The following is a 15974-nucleotide window of genomic DNA, read 5'->3' as shown; positions in this document are numbered from 1 at the left end:
TAACAAACCAATTTGAACTTCTTCTTTCTTTCTTTTTTGAACTCCACTATCATCCTTCTGTCGGTTTGGTTTAATCCAATGAAGTAAAATGGACACAAATAGTTTAGTTCAATTCAACTTTCTCAGTCTTTTGCATTTATTGACACGCAGCAGTGTACAGTAGCGCTAAATCTGCTAATTGCAACCATGCAACCAAAATCTCATGGGTAACCACCAAACAAAAATATAAACGTATGAATACTGAAATAGTGGTCTTGTCTCTTTTAGTTACAAATGTACTTAACTCATCTGGGCTTATTTAATTGAACACAAAGCTGATAAATTTGCAGGGAGAAATGACTTATTCTGTTGGATGACTGGCAACAGTTGTTAGATACAATCATTGTTTATATCTTTTGCCATTCAAAATTTTATTTTTCTTCAGTTTATTATTTAAAAATAACAATGCACAACCTCAGGCCTTTTTTCTGTGTACAAAATTCAGAGGTGGCCACATTCACCTAATTTGCGCACCACCTCCAGCCTGAGGCACTGATATCGCTCAACACAGCTCAGTGGTGCGCCAATATGGAGGCGCTATATCAACAGCAGTGCACCGCAAAGACTTCAAGCAACAACCGAAGAAGAAACAGCAACCGTTGCACACACCCAATTCTCGGTTGCGAGGCAGAGGTGGCGCACTCCAGCCATCGCCAAAGTCACAAAAACACAGTATATACAATAAACATAATAGTGTTTTACAACAACGCTGAACTATATTTACAATTTAATATGTACTAGTAGATGATTTTTTTAATGATTGTAGTGAAACAATGGTAAAAATTAATGGCGATTTTGTATTCATATAATTTCTAATTTCTAGTCCCTAATCTTAAAAGGGCTGCAGGAGGGAGGCCTATAATGGTATCGGTCACCGCCGCGAGTACTGATACCTTAAAATAAGACTGGTATTGGCACCGACACCTGGTATCGGTAGTCACTCACCATAGTCAGGGTGATACCACTTCTGCCTCAATTTGAGGCAGGAAAAACCCTGAAAATGCTGTGAATGCTTCCTGTGAATATTGTTTCACATTAAACCTACCTAGAGACTCGTTAGGCAGTGCTAATTGCCCCAAAAAAGTATTGTATAACCAGGTGAAAGAGTATATTCTCAAGGAGATAAGACATCACATTTTATTCTGCCAATACAAGATAGTATGTTTTATTGTGTTCATATTTGTTGAAATGTATTTTTTTTTCACAAAGCTTGACTCACTTTTATTTATATTTTTTCTCTACGATACTTTATTTTTCTACATTCCCCTGCAAATTTACAGTGATTAATTGACAACTAATTGATTATCAAATGAATCAATTGTTTTTGATAATTGATGAATCGTTCAGACATTTATTACATTTAAAACTATCCAAATGCTCACAATTTCTGCTACTCAATAGGAAAGTAACATTGCTGTGAAAAGATTGGTGCCTTTTTACAATACAATGTTTGTTAATGGTGTCTACACGGATTGCAGTGTTTACATTTGTTAACTCTTTGACTGCCAGACGTTTTCAAAAACGGGTTGTCGCCAGTGCCAGCCGATTTAAGCATTTTGAGTGATCTTTCAAGGTCCACAGAAAATGTTGTGTTTGGACTATGGAAACACACATACTACCAAATGAAAGATTGGACTCTCAGCTTTCATCAGAAAAAAAAGTTTGTTTCTACCTTATTCCGTTCTTCAGTAATCAACAATAGAAAATGGTTACTTTCACCGAAATTCTCTCTTTTGAAACAAAAAACGGAGAAAAAGAGCTTTTTGTGAAACGATGTTATTTCATGCACTCTAGTGAATTGTACACTTCTTTTTGTCCATGAATGATGCCACAAACACCTAAATAGTGCTTTACTTCTGTAAAACGCTTTCACCAACAATGAAAAAGTGTTTTTTGATTGCAAAATATGTTTATTTCCATTCAACAGTGTAACAATTTGACAAAACAATTTCGCAAACTATTTACAAATGTGTGCAACTGTGGTACTATTTACAATTATGTGGATGTTTCAAATACAGTTTTTCCTTTTGTAACGCTCTCCTGCGTGCAAGGAGACACCAGGACTCGCACATCAGTTTACTTTCACTTTCACATTGGTCCGTTTTGCGTGCAAACGTTACACTTTCTTGACGGCCTTTTTTTCCGGGGAATAAAAAGCAAGTAGCAGACTGTACACACTTCCTCCGATGAATATGCATTGGACTCGGGGCACTCTCCGTCGTCCGATCGAACGTCCGCCTGTGCGTGCTCGTTTGCGCTCCGCGTTACGACACCGTCATAGCCGCCGCGTCAGCGGTTCCAATTTCGCCGTCAAGCTCGGATTCACCTTCATCATCATGGATATCAATGTACTATTTTAGCGTTGGTCGATGCCTTTCGTCTTGTAAGTGTAGAGCTGCTTGCAAACGCTCGCCATTGCCCGTTCCCTCCTCCATCTAGCTCCATCTAACGTCTTCTACTCCCGCGTCAATGCTTTCCAACCACGGAGTCACCATCATCTTCATCATCGATGATGATGATCGTCATCAACAATGTGCTTTTTTAGCGATGCTTTTGGTCTTTGAAAAAAACGGCTCTGGCGTTAGCTCCTCGCGACCGGCCGCCATTTTTCCTTTGTTTTCCATTCTGATCTCCTGCTCAACGCTCTAGCTCCGCCTCTACTGACGCCCACCCGATCTTGTCAAAAGAGAGTCATCGCTGCCCTCTAGGGGCCAAAAATAGTCATTAGGCTCAAAAAACCTGCTTAAAACTTTCAGGAGAGCTCCGCAAGCCTTCCCAGCACCCGTTTCAAAAAAAAAAAAATAAAAAATGGGAGGACGTCTTTTAACGTCTTTGGCGCTCCTCCGTAGGTTTTTGCAGAACGTCATTTAACGTCTTTGGCAGTAAAAGAATTAATGGTGTGTACATGGACTGTACGCGTTATTTGTTTGTGTTGTGTACATGGATTGTAGTCATTTTGCTTGTTTATGGTGTATGTGTATGTTGCTCAACAGACAGAAATCACTTGACATTTGTTTGTGAAACCATACAAAGCCATGTCAGGGTTGGCACTGGGTCATGAAACCTTGTGTGTCTAAACAGTATAAAAATCTCCTAGCCACATTTGAGTGTAGCTAGCCATGACCTCACGTTTTTGTGGCGGCAGTGCCGCCTATTTTGCCGCTATCTCGCCGCTATCTCACTACGTGCACCACACATGCATGCACAAGGCATAGACATTGTAGCCCAACTAACAAACACACAACACTTCCGGGAAGATGGAATTTTGGGGGGGTTCTAGGCATAGCTTGATGGCTAACTGCACATTGTAGTGGTAGAAATGGGCAAAGTTCTTATAAGTAAAAGTGGCAACTGCGCCAAATCGCCACAGATGAAAAAAATGAGGGCACTTGTATGCTGTTCCTTGGTTGTATCAGCTTGCCACCGTTTTAGCCCCACGCAACAAAAAAAAGGGACAATTGAAGAGTGAACAATTTTCCCGAAATACCTCAGCAATTCTGCACTAAACTGATCTCAGTCTTTGCATTTTTTTTCTTTCAAAATATTTAATGCATTTACAAAAAATAAAATCTCAGATGTTTTTTACAGGTTATTTAATGTTTAGGAAATGTTTGATTTTTTTTTTAACATTAATTGGAGTATGATTTTCATTCAATATTTTCAATACATCCAAATGTAATCTTTACTCATGTACACTTTTATTTTCCTACATTCAAGCACAAACTGCTCATACATAATCTTGCAGTGGACTACAATATACAAGTGTATTTTAGAAATGAAACATCTACCTCGTTTTTAAGAACACTTGGGTCCACTTTGTTATTGTATTAAGATCCTGATCAAATAGTGGAACTTGTAGAGTGGCATTTTTTTTGTCTGTATACCCCTGTATTTTGCACATGGAATTTTATCAATACATAACAGTAACGTTTTGTCATGAATGTCATCGTCATTATTACATTCAACTGCAGTTGCAACTGAAGACGACAATTACGTCACGTAAATCAGTGCTGAATTTATATGGTCAAATGTACGCACTTGACGACACATGAAAATAAAATAAAACGGGTTACAAAACACAGTCCACGTACCTGTGATGTTCTTCTACCTTCGTGCACATTACCCGGTACCTCCGCGATTCCGGCCGATTTCCCGCTCGTGAAAGCATCTGATTATCCTTCTTTTACACACTTTACCAAAAAAGTTAGCATATTCCTCCTGTCAAAGACAGGTGATGTTGCCAAACCATAAAGTTTTAACAAGGTTTTTGCGTCCTGATCTGGTTAAATAGTTCATCTGCCGTGTCATCATGTGAGCGGGCCCAGGGACAATTCACAGTTGTTTTACTTGACTCGGGGGTAATATAGTTATGTTTTGGTGCAGAAACAGACAATATTCACATTTTCATGTTTCCTCCTGTTTTTGTTTTTTGCGTACGGACACTACGCCTGGTATAGCGATGTTCCCCCAAGTGCAATTTTCACAGACAAATTGGCCGTGCCAATGTGGCCTGCGTGGGGAATATTTACTTCACCACTCCCCTTTTCACCTTGTCATTGGCGAACAGGGACCGCGCACCCTGCATGTCTTCATAGTGACTGGTATATTATTTGCGTTGGCGTAAATAGTTCCACCATTAGGAAGCCATATTTTGGTGTGGATCCCATTTAACGTGCAGATCAAGGACTGTATTTTACCATTTTCCCACTAACAATAAAGTAGTTTACTGACAACAATTTGAAATATGTTTTCACTTTCCAAGTTTGCCATTGATGGAGATCTGTCTCTCTGCAGTTACCTGAGAGTCATTCTAGTTTAGATCTTGTCTTTGTCCATGCATAGCTGTCATAAATTATAAATCAACAGGCATATTCGCAGTGCAGCATAACTTTACCACCAAACAAATGTACACACATTTTAAAATGTACATGTTCATACTGTGATGAATGTCTTGTATTTCATAGTAGTCTATCTGAAGTTCTTATGCCCGAGCTGTCTGTCTGTACCTTTGGCATCATAAGAAAATGTCATGGCTGTTCACCACTTTCTTGGAGTAAGTTGTGAATGCTTAAAAATACAGTCCGTTGGACTAAAATAGTCGTAATGTCAAGTGACAGGACACTAAGAATGTCTGATAAGGAATGCAGACCTTAGAATGCAGCCAGACCGCACCAGAGAGAGAAACATATGCACACACGTGCAGTTGCATACACATTTTTGCAAAATATAACCTTGAACCCCACATGTCCATTGAGGCCTATCAATCAATCTCATCCACTTTGGCTGATCCTAAAAAGAGAGAGTTTGGAAATAAGTCTACTTGTCAAGAAAGACACGTGAAAGGAGTACGTTGGATATTGGTGAAGTGAAATCTGGTCCATGCGTAGTCATCTTACAATCCCGTCTTTCGTTTTCACGTTTTTTGTCTTTGCTTACTACTTTCGCTTTTGCTTCTCCATCAAATAGTCTCTTCATTTCTTTTCAATTCAGGTGGCACAGACTACCTTTAGTTGTACTTGTATATGTGCTACCATTCTATTTTTATCTGTCCTCATTATATCTGAACCCTGTGGTTATGAACAGAAGGATGCAGAAATCCCCACTGACACAACAGTATTTGTTACAGGTTGAAAATGGCTGCATATGGCAAGTCAGTTGCCAAATTCAGTCTAATTTAAATTTGATTTGTTTGAGCAGCTATGCTTGTTATATAATGCAGTAGCGGAGAGCCATATTGAATGTGAGGGATGAGTCACCAAAGAAGAAATACAGAGATGAGAGGAAATTACCATAAACAGGTCTCATTTTAAAAATAGGACTTTAATATTGTAGTTGGGGCTGGGTGATAAATCAATATCTGTCGTGATAAACGTGACCAATATCAATACAAAATGAGGCCAATAAAATATTCAAAACCCCGACATTAGCATTGTGCGTGTGTAGGCAGAGGCAATAGTGTGGTGTTAAGAGTTGTGCAACAATTACAAGCAGTTAAGAGGACATTTTTAGCACAAAAGCTTGGTTTGAGGGCACATGAACCGTTCTTGAATCTTGAGTCGATCCAGCAAAGAGTGCGCATGCGTGTGGCCGTGCACCGAATGAAAGTGTGGCATGAAGTCGTTTAAATAAATGACCAGTCGACTCTTGCAATAAGATTCTATTGTTGAAATAATCGAAAAACAAAGCAATTAATGTGCTGAACGGTGTGGTTCCTTTGCAAGTTCCCAACATTGTGAAAGTACTGTTATATTGTTGTTGGGGTGGACGGACAACATCCAGCAATTACTATTTGTTGTTCGTCAACGAGGGAACAGGAGTTGGGGGACGCTTAGCCCGGCGGTGGGGCAAGAAAAGCATGGTGGCTCGCCAAGCCAAATGAAAATGAAATGAGGCTTGAATTTCACATGATATTTACAAGGTGGTCATTAACAAAAAAAAGTAGTGTCTTCAAAAATAAAGTGTTCAACGTGCAGGGATGAATGGGCATGAGGCTATGATGGTAGTTTTGAATACTCTAATTTCCGGACTCCAAAGCGCACCTGACTAAAATCCGCAACTGCTAAATTTAGCCATAAAAAATAATTTGTGCATACTGTATAGTAGCCGCGTCATATTATTAGCAACAGCTCTCCACGTAATAACATGGTCTATTTGCAAAGAAAAAGGTCACACGGATGGATTTTTCCCCCAAAACTTTTATTTACCTTAAACGCAGGTCAGCCATATTGCCTATCCCAGAGGTGGGCAAACTTTTTGACTTGCGGGCCACAATGGGTTTGAAATTTTGACAGATGGGCCGGACCAGGAGCATTTGGACCTCATAGCACAGTAAAAACACACAGATAAATGTACAACCCAATTTACTTATAATGTGCACTAAGGACTGCGTTTTTCAAATGTGCAAAATCCACTTATTTAAAACAGCTTTTCCAATAGCTTAATTTTTATTGTTTTAGCTCAACTTTTGCTGTGTTTTTATGCTTTGTAAAGTGACCTTGGGTGTTCTGAAAGGTGCTGTTTTTAAATGAAATGTATTATTATTATTATTATGATTATTATAAAATAGCCCTAATCCAGGTAGTACGTTTGCCTCAATGAATATGCAAGATGCGGCATTTACACACTATTTGGCAAAGTGGGAGGAGTAATGTAAATAGATTATAATAGCACATACACTGTGATCTGTCAAACCTGGTGACTGCATCTATTATTAATATATTTCAATTCAAGGCGTAAAGTTAAAGAATTTTTTTCCATTGGCCCACCCATTTTTAACCCGGGCCCACAGTACGTGTGACACATGCGGCTGCATGATAGCCGCTGCTGCCTGTCACGCGCTAAGGACAAAGCGCGTACATCCAATCAGTCTCTGACCACTTTTCCATCTCCGTGGGGGACGCATAGCACACGGTGTTTGTGCAGCAGCTCAAAAAGAAGCCAAAAGCCAACGCGGAAACGCTCATAGAAGTGCTCGACGCACGCCCCGGGGATGTATTCACCAATATCAACAGTCTCCTGCATGCGCACTCCTCACCTCACCCATGACAACATGTAGAAAGACTATCTTGAGCTGTCAAAAGGATCAAAACACGCAACAGTGCCACAATGTTGACTGATAGACTGAACTCTTTGTCCCTGCTTTCTTTCAAAAAAGAATTGACCGATTCTCTGGACTATCAGGACATTATTGCTGTGTTCAACACAAAACCGTGCCTTCTCCTGCTGTAAATGTCCAAATCCGATAAGATAAGATCCACTGATTGTCACACCCATCTAAGTGGGGCGAAATTTGTTCTCCGCATTTGACCCATCTCCTGAGGGAGCGGTGAGCAGCAACAGCGCCGCGCTCGGGAATCATGTGTTGATCTAACCTCCCAATTCCAACCCTTAATGCTGAGTGTCAAGCAGAGTGACAATCGGTCCCATTTTTATAGTCTTTGGTATGACCCGGCCGGGAATTGAACCCACGACCTCCCAGTCTCAGGGCGGACACGCTAACCACTCGGCCACTGAGCTGGGAAAAAATAAAAATAAAAAATAATAATAATAATTGATTTTTTTTCTAGCCTTATTGGATAAGTTCGGCGGGCCGGATTGAAACGCATAACGGGCCGTATTTGGCCCGCGGGCCGGGGTTTGCCCATGTCTGGCCTAGCCCCACAATTCACACTGTTTAAAAAGACGTGTATTTAATCTTTATATTAACTAGTTCGTTTACTTGACTTTCATAGTTGCATTTACCTCTTATTAAAGATTATATAATCTTATAAATTAAAATAAAATAAAAGTTCATTCCGTGTCAATTGAGACACCCACCACAGTGACACTTCGTCAATTTATCAGATTTTTTAATTCCATTAGTGTAGGGCTCGGTGATATAAACGGTGTATTCAAATATATTTTGCCAAAGGTAGAGGACTTCTTTTTTTGGGCTTTAACGTAGTGACACACATGTAAACTGCTATATCTACAGTACGTATTCTGTAACGTCAGCCTGTCACTAACTACTTTTTAAAAAATCGAGTCTCCTATTGATAGAAAAAAAAGTTTGAACGTGAGAATTTTAGTGGATATAAATACTCATTGTTCCTTATCTTCTGCACACACATGCACATATTACACAAACACCAACAAAATTAGCCTATGCTAAACGATTAACAATCGCGATTAGCATTAGCCCTGAATAAACTCGAATCACTTGCTTATTGTACTTTTCCTGAAAATCACTTCATAGTCCAACATGTGAAAAATCCAATTTGACCAATTTGATATTAGATGGTTAATGGAGTGCACTTAAATAGCACTTTATCTTCATCATATGTTTACTAAACCTGACGTATCCGCTTGTCTCGTTTAAACATATTGAGTTGTTGAAGCCTACAATGGCCATTGATGCAACATACTAACTGCACAGAGAGGTTTTTCAGATAACTTTTTATGCTCCAGGATCCCGCGCCGTCACTAGAGATAGACAAATATGTTTTTTTCTAGGCCAATACCAATTATTAATAACCGATATTTGGAGCCAATATTCAATTTTACTAAAAGGGAAAATATTGGCATTGAAATTTGAAAACATACAAACTCCAGTTCTTAATTTTGGGGGAAATTTTAAAGCATATGTTTATTGAGCAACTTTTAGGTTTGTAAAATAATGAGTGTTAAAAAATTAATAGACATCTTTGTTTTAAAAATTTAGTAGCATATTTTCAAAAGTTAAATAAAAACAAACAATTGTTTTTTAAAGTAAATAAAAGTATTCCAAAATGTTAAAATATCTGAAGAATTTAATTTGTACTTCTGTTTTCAAACAAAAACAGAAGGTGCAGAGAGTTCCCAGGGTCCGCAGCATCTCAAAATTTTTAAATTTTCTTAACTTAAATTAGTTCCCTGAAGTTAGCACTTTTTTTTATTTTAGTAGATCTATTTTTGGCCATTTGATTCTTCAAAATGGCCGATGCCGATATTCGTCAAAATGCTAAATATCGGCGCAGACAATTGGCCCGGCCGCTAATCGGTCTATCCATAGCCGTCACCCTAATGTTTTTCATTGGTTCCATGCCATTTTAAATCCATAAACGTCATGAGTACACACTTATTGTAGCTTCATACTTGATAATACTACCAGTGAATGAATGCTCATCTAGTTATTGGTATTGCAAGTGGTAAGTTGGTTTCTAAGGAGTTTGTTTGTAAGGGAATGTTTTGTGTTGGTGAGGTTTCAACTGATGTATCATATTTGGGAACTCTACTATGTGTTTAGAGAGTTTCAAGGCACTCAAGCCTTTGGTGGTGTACAGGAGTGCTTCAAATATGGCTACAGGACAAAATAACCATTTCGGACCCTTTGCTTCAGATGACTGGTTGGTCATGTGGGCACATAATGATGGAAATAAGCTTTTCACCTCGTCAACAGTTGCCTTTCATCAACATTTGGAGCCAGCAAAAACTTTGATTATCCAACTCCTTCACTATGAAATAAGCCTTTGATACTATTTTGGCATATATATAAAAATCCTAAATCCGGAAAGTAGGTCAACTGTTGACCCACATAAATAAATACAGATTAAAACAAGGATAATATCAATTTAAAACACTTAATTCCATCCTTTGTACATTGTACACAATACCAGCAGTCCATGACACACTTGACTTACCCCCAGCGCTTGACTGCTTCAAACTGTTAACATTAATGCCTAAATGAGTAGCAACTGTTTGCGGATGTACAGTCACTGATTACGCAGGCTCTCTGGCCCCAGGGCAGAATGCTTTCAAGAGACCAAGAGTTACTTCCTAGAATTTGATGAAGAAGAAAAAACTTGCCTAATTCAAATTCTGTATTTTAGTACTACGTTTTGCAAGCAGACTTCAACCCCTCAAAAAGCTTTTCTTTTCTCTATGGATGTACACATTCTTTTTTTTTTCCTCACCTTTTTTTATTCTTTCACATAGTAGCTCATACAAAACTGAAACAAAACGCACACTGTTGCTTTGTGCACTCAAGTTTTTAAAATGTGCTTACTGTAATTATTTTGTCTAATTGTAACAAGTGATTGATTGGTTTGTAATTCCTAACACGTTAGGAAACATTTGGAGAAAATTTGGAAGTTAATGGGATATGTTTAGTCTAATGGTGAGGTGGTCATAATAAGCTATTAATGCGGCGCATGCCCAAGCCCTTCAATAAAATCATTGAAAGTATTTATCTGTCAGTATTATGCAATACCTTAGTTCTACTGTTTTGGTCTTAAATTCCTGTTTTCCTCGCGAAGAGGTGGAAAGCTTGTTTCGCGCATGTGCAATGAGAAATCAAGTTGTCAGTTCCAAGAGGTTGTTTCTGTACGTGCACCTTTTGAATGGCAAAAAAGATGGCAGTAAAGCAGCATTGACAATGCAAATGCACATAATTGGCTTACTTGGCTTGTTCTCCAGTAAACAGTCAGTAGTTGAGAAGAAGGCCGGCAAACGCCAGATTTTTACCTTGGATGAGAACCATCGCCGTCGGGTTAAATTGTATTTATTTATTTTGTTTATTCTTTGAAAGGCCGTATCTCACAAATCCTACGTCCTACCGGAGACATACGGGCATCCCCGGATTCGTCTCGGAGAGACGTTTCCAACGGTCTACAGCCCGTCGCTTCGCAGCCTTGCGTCCCAAGATAGAGCGCCGGCAAATGCCAGATTTTATGGCCGAGTAGGCTCCAGCGTTCTCGGCCGTGCTCCGCGGGCTGTACTCCAGGAATGCTCCAGTGAGAATATGATTTCAAGTGGTCGTCCTACTGAAGTAGCCTAATCAACACCATCAATTTCGTCCCTCGCTTTGAAGCAAGGACGTATGAAAAACACAAATGCAAGGACGTATGAGAAAAATAAATGCCCTGGCAGGCGCAAGCATATTTGTTCCTACAGCATGCCCACTCTAAAAGGTCACCGCTCACCACTGGTTTAGTCATACATTATGTTTTATGATGTGCTTGTTGCGTCCTACAGTAATGGTTTTGAAATACAGAACAAGTTTTGTGAATAAGCATTCAAAAATTTGATTCTTAGTCCTCTAGCGAGAGCAAAAGTTACAGCTGTGTTGTTTAAAGTATTTTAGGGAGGAGATAAACGAACAGTTCTCCATGCTAATATTTAATGTATGTATGTATGTATTAATCATGCCTTTTAAAGCACCTTGCTGTATACTGTAAGATATTCCAAAAGTTCACAAGTTTAAAATTCGTATTTTTTCCACAAATTTATAGCCATTACATTTCTGAATTTCAACTTTGTGTTCTGTCAAGTCAACACTACTTGTGTCTTGTCATCAGCTAAGAGCAAGTCATCATTTTAACAAAGTTGAGAGATAACACTGTGCCATGCTGCTGACAGAGCACTCTGCTTCACTTGCTTCCTGTCCAATGGAGCAATAGCACATACTTTCTTCACTCTGGGCCGGAAAGCTAGTTTGCTTCTCCATGGAGAAAAAGAGGACGTGGTGGTATGAAATTAGTCTGTAAGTGTGATAGTTGTAGGGCAATGAACTATGGAGTCATCGGATTAAACAAGGTTGATTATTCAAGTGGTAAACAATATGGCTAGATTCACAGAAACAATTGCTGTAATTATACACTGAGAAGCTGCTGGCTAGTATGTACAATGGGAAACGTTTCAAACGTAACAGTAGCACAATGACACTTTTTGCATGCTTATGATAAAAAATGTAAACATTTTGGACTGACAATGAGTGCAACTACAAACGACTTAGATGAACAACCATTGTTCAAGTGTCCTTATAGATGTGTGTGCGCCTACTAAATAAGGAGGCATTGTGAGCAGCTGTGTGACGTTGCCGCACTCATTACCCAGCATGCATCTGATTTATGCAATAACATCACTTTGTCAGTGCCTGTTATACCAGTCCGCTAAGGTTAAATCGAGGCAACTGGTCTTTTCAATAAAGAAGAGTCCAGTTGCCTCAAATCAACCTTTGCAAATTACCAAGACCAGGATGAATGGCAATCTACACAGACAAACTGTCTTACTAGTTGCTAGTAAGTGTGCACAAACATACTGTAGATGTGGAGTAGGGATTTGAAGCGTTTCAATAATCCTTGAGGTAAAATACAGACACCAACAGCTGAAACTAAAGTTCTCTTGAGACATTTTGTCTGTTTTACACTCAAGATAACATGTATTTTAGACAAAATAATTTTCTGCACATTAATGCAGTGGGGGGAAGGAATAATATAATTTTGCAATCAATGATAATTTTGAGCATTGGCAACGTAATGCCAAAGCAATATACTATAAAATTATAAATTAATTTTGAATTTTTGGGGAGAGAAATAACATTTCTTGACCCAGAACTGCAATCCCAAAGCAAGATTGTTGATTATAAATTGTGCAAAATGGCTACTCAGATTTAACTACAGCCCGAGCTCTCTGTACTCCTCCCTATGTAATTGAAGTAAGTAGCTACAAGGCTTAAACATCCTTAAGGTGGATAAACCGTCCAAAGTTGCAAATCAAAAAAAATTCCTCAATTCGTTTGCTGATGCCGAGACAACAGTGGAGTCATCCTCGGCGCCAGAATCAACATTGAACTCAGCTGAGACAATGAAGCTGATTGAAGCCGCTATGGAGAGGTATTTTTTCCAAGTCTAAAGAAACTGCCACGGAAAAATTTATTTGACTGAACGTTTTGACTCCCTTCAATCAAATATTTCATCCCCCAAGTAAGAAAGCAGACCCCTCCGAGCGGATAATGAAGCTTTGGAAAAGCACACACAAAAAAAGTGGAGCACTCATTTAGGTTACAGTCAAAGTCATTAACAGCCATTGAAGAAAAATTAGCTGACCCGGAAGATAGCAGGAGATACATTTGTGTTCATCTGAGAGAAAAGATGGCCCAAAAGGTGCAGACTATCTGGGAGAGAGAAAATAAGTGATCATACAAACATCGCATTGAGTGCTTTGTTTCTATGAGGGCAGGCTTGTTGTGCCTTTTGTAACTGCGAGTCGTATGTCTGTTGTTTCTGCCATGTTTCATGAGTCACTTTGAGAACTTAGCCTTTGTGTGGGCAGGACTGCAGAGACTTTATATGTGGTTTGATTGGTGTAATTGAATCATATGTCACTACTGGTTACGTCGGATTGGTAAAACAGTCACGTGACAAGACTCTATGACGTAGGTTATTGCTCATCCTTGTTGTAGCTACATGCTATCTGCTGCACGTCCACACTACTATGGACTTCTTACTGATATTTCTTTCTTTTACTACCTTCAGATGGTTGTCAAATACTTTAAGTGTATTAGCACCACCTTCTTAAGCATAGATACAGTATCAATGGCTATGAGAAAGGCCACCGGCGGTAACATCGCCACCACATATCTCCCTGCATTGCCTTTGATGGGAATGTCGCCCCTGCCAACATGGCCGCAACGTACACACTTCTGTTAGCATGCCTGACTCTACTGTACATATCTGAGACAAAAGCGACACAACCCGGTAATGCATGTGTACCAGTTACTCTCCTTTGATTAACCCATTAAGGCCTGAAGCGCCTGGCAAAGCATGTCTCTAAATGGGTGACTTATGAGTCCCCTCCCACAAAAAAACCCTGAAGTTTTCCTGGAAATTCAACAATATTAAAAATAATTGATAGCTCAGCTCCTGAAGCAGATAGAAACATAATTCCCAAAACATTTCAGATCTCACATCTGTGGCGTTAACTCAAACACAAGTTTATTATTATAAACCTTCAATATTTATTTTTAAAAATCAACAAACAAATGTCATATCTGCTGGTATATTTACCTTCATAACTGGAACGCAGTTGTAAAAAACACGGGGAAATGAGTGGTAATTATTTGTCGTCCATTCCGTTACAAAGCCGTCAAACTTTTCAACATCCTCATTGTCTACAAACATATTTCTTAACAATATGTCACTGTTGACTGGTTGCACTAATTCGAATTCCTCCCGCGCCATCGTCAATCACGTCATTTATTTCATAACTCCCGCAAATCTGCGTAAGCCATAAATGCTCGAATACAATTCCACGACATGCTACGAGGCCCACGTCACCCTTGCGTGTATATTTTGATGCATTTCATCGGCCAAGAATTGGTCAAAACAAAACTGAATTACTTATTCGCTCTACCGGATTTAAAGGAAGAAAAGCACTAGAGCGTTCCCGGCTTTAAAGGTAGAAACGTGTTTGCGTGCTCCTGGCCTTAATGGGTTAAGCCACAGCACCAATAAGGGATTTGATAATTATTGTACAAAAGGGAGTTTTTTTTGGGGGTGGACTGCGCATTATTTTCTATTCATTAAATCCAGAGTTCGTTAAATGGAGGTTCTATTGTTGTATTAGTCGGGCCCTCACGATTGAATCATTTTTTCGAATCGACTGCAGAGTCAACTTTCTACTGGTAGAGGGTGCTAATAGACCGTGACAAAGTCATGAGTGTTTTACCTAAGAGTACAGGGGACCTTTATGTGGCCTGAAAATGTTTCTGTTGATGGCGTGCAATGCCTCAAGGCAACAATTTTGCTTTGACATATTTTTCTGATCGACTTGGTCGACTTTTTCCCCCAGCCCTAATTAATAAGATTTCCCTGTATTGCATACAGTATAAAAAATATATATTTTATATTAAGCCTGCTTCACATAAGAGTAAATGCAGTTTATCATTGCTGTCTGTATAAATTATATTTTTTAAATATATATACTGTATTGTGAGACTAGCTACGTATACTCATCATTAAAATGACATGGCAGTTCTGGCAAGAATTGAAACCACCTTTTCCCAGAGGTGGGCACTTTCGTCAATCGTCATCCTTTCAGCAAGCGCATAGTGACGCGAAGCCTCAAAAATACACGGACTGTCCTTATGCTTTCGCCGAAAATGTGGAAGCACTCTGCGAAAAGTGGCCATCATCATTGATGGGAATTGATAATTGACGGGATTGCTCACCTCTGCCTTTTCCCCTACAGATGCCCTTCAGGTCTATATGTTACATCAGCATGAAGAGCTCATCTGTAAATGGATTGTGTTGTGAAATATGCTGACACCGGTGGGCTTTGCAGAACAAAGCTTTGTAAATCAGCACTAAAATCTTATCGAGTTGCAATTGATCGGGTTACAAAAGTGGCATAAGATGATTTCTGCAGCAAGGTTCAGAAATGGAACATATCAATGGTGTTTATACACTGATTACATTATAATGTATGCGATAATTGCAATCTTGAAGGTTCTAATCTTATCGCTGGCTTCCCCTTTGTGTTTTTTCTTGCAGATAAATGAGTTGAGCCATGTTCAGATTCCCATTATGCTCATGCCTGATGACTTCAAGGCCTATTCGAAGATTAAAGTGGACAACCATCTATTCAATAAGTAAGATCTTTATGTGTGTGTATATCCTGTTTGCATTGTCAATTTTTGT

At 39.1% G+C, this 15974-nt stretch overlaps 1 protein-coding gene across 5 annotated transcripts in view; it reads left to right on the top strand.

Moving 5' to 3' along the window:
* The window catches only part of pip4k2aa (phosphatidylinositol-5-phosphate 4-kinase, type II, alpha a), a 31932-nt gene that overhangs the window by 1625 nt on the left and 14333 nt on the right, over nucleotides 1-15974 (top strand). For all 5 annotated transcript variants that reach the window (XM_077554117.1, XM_077554115.1, XM_077554113.1 and 2 more), the window contains exon 2: nucleotides 15828-15925. In XM_077554117.1, coding sequence (XP_077410243.1) covers nucleotides 15828-15925 — 98 coding nt within the window. The remainder of the gene's footprint in view (nucleotides 1-15827; nucleotides 15926-15974) is intronic.

This window comes from Vanacampus margaritifer, chromosome 20 (genome assembly GCF_051991255.1).
Source record: "Vanacampus margaritifer isolate UIUO_Vmar chromosome 20, RoL_Vmar_1.0, whole genome shotgun sequence".
NCBI classification, from domain to species: domain Eukaryota; kingdom Metazoa; phylum Chordata; class Actinopteri; order Syngnathiformes; family Syngnathidae; genus Vanacampus; species Vanacampus margaritifer.
Note: the sequence above shows the minus strand (reverse complement) of the source record. Positions and strands in the feature narration are given on the sequence as shown.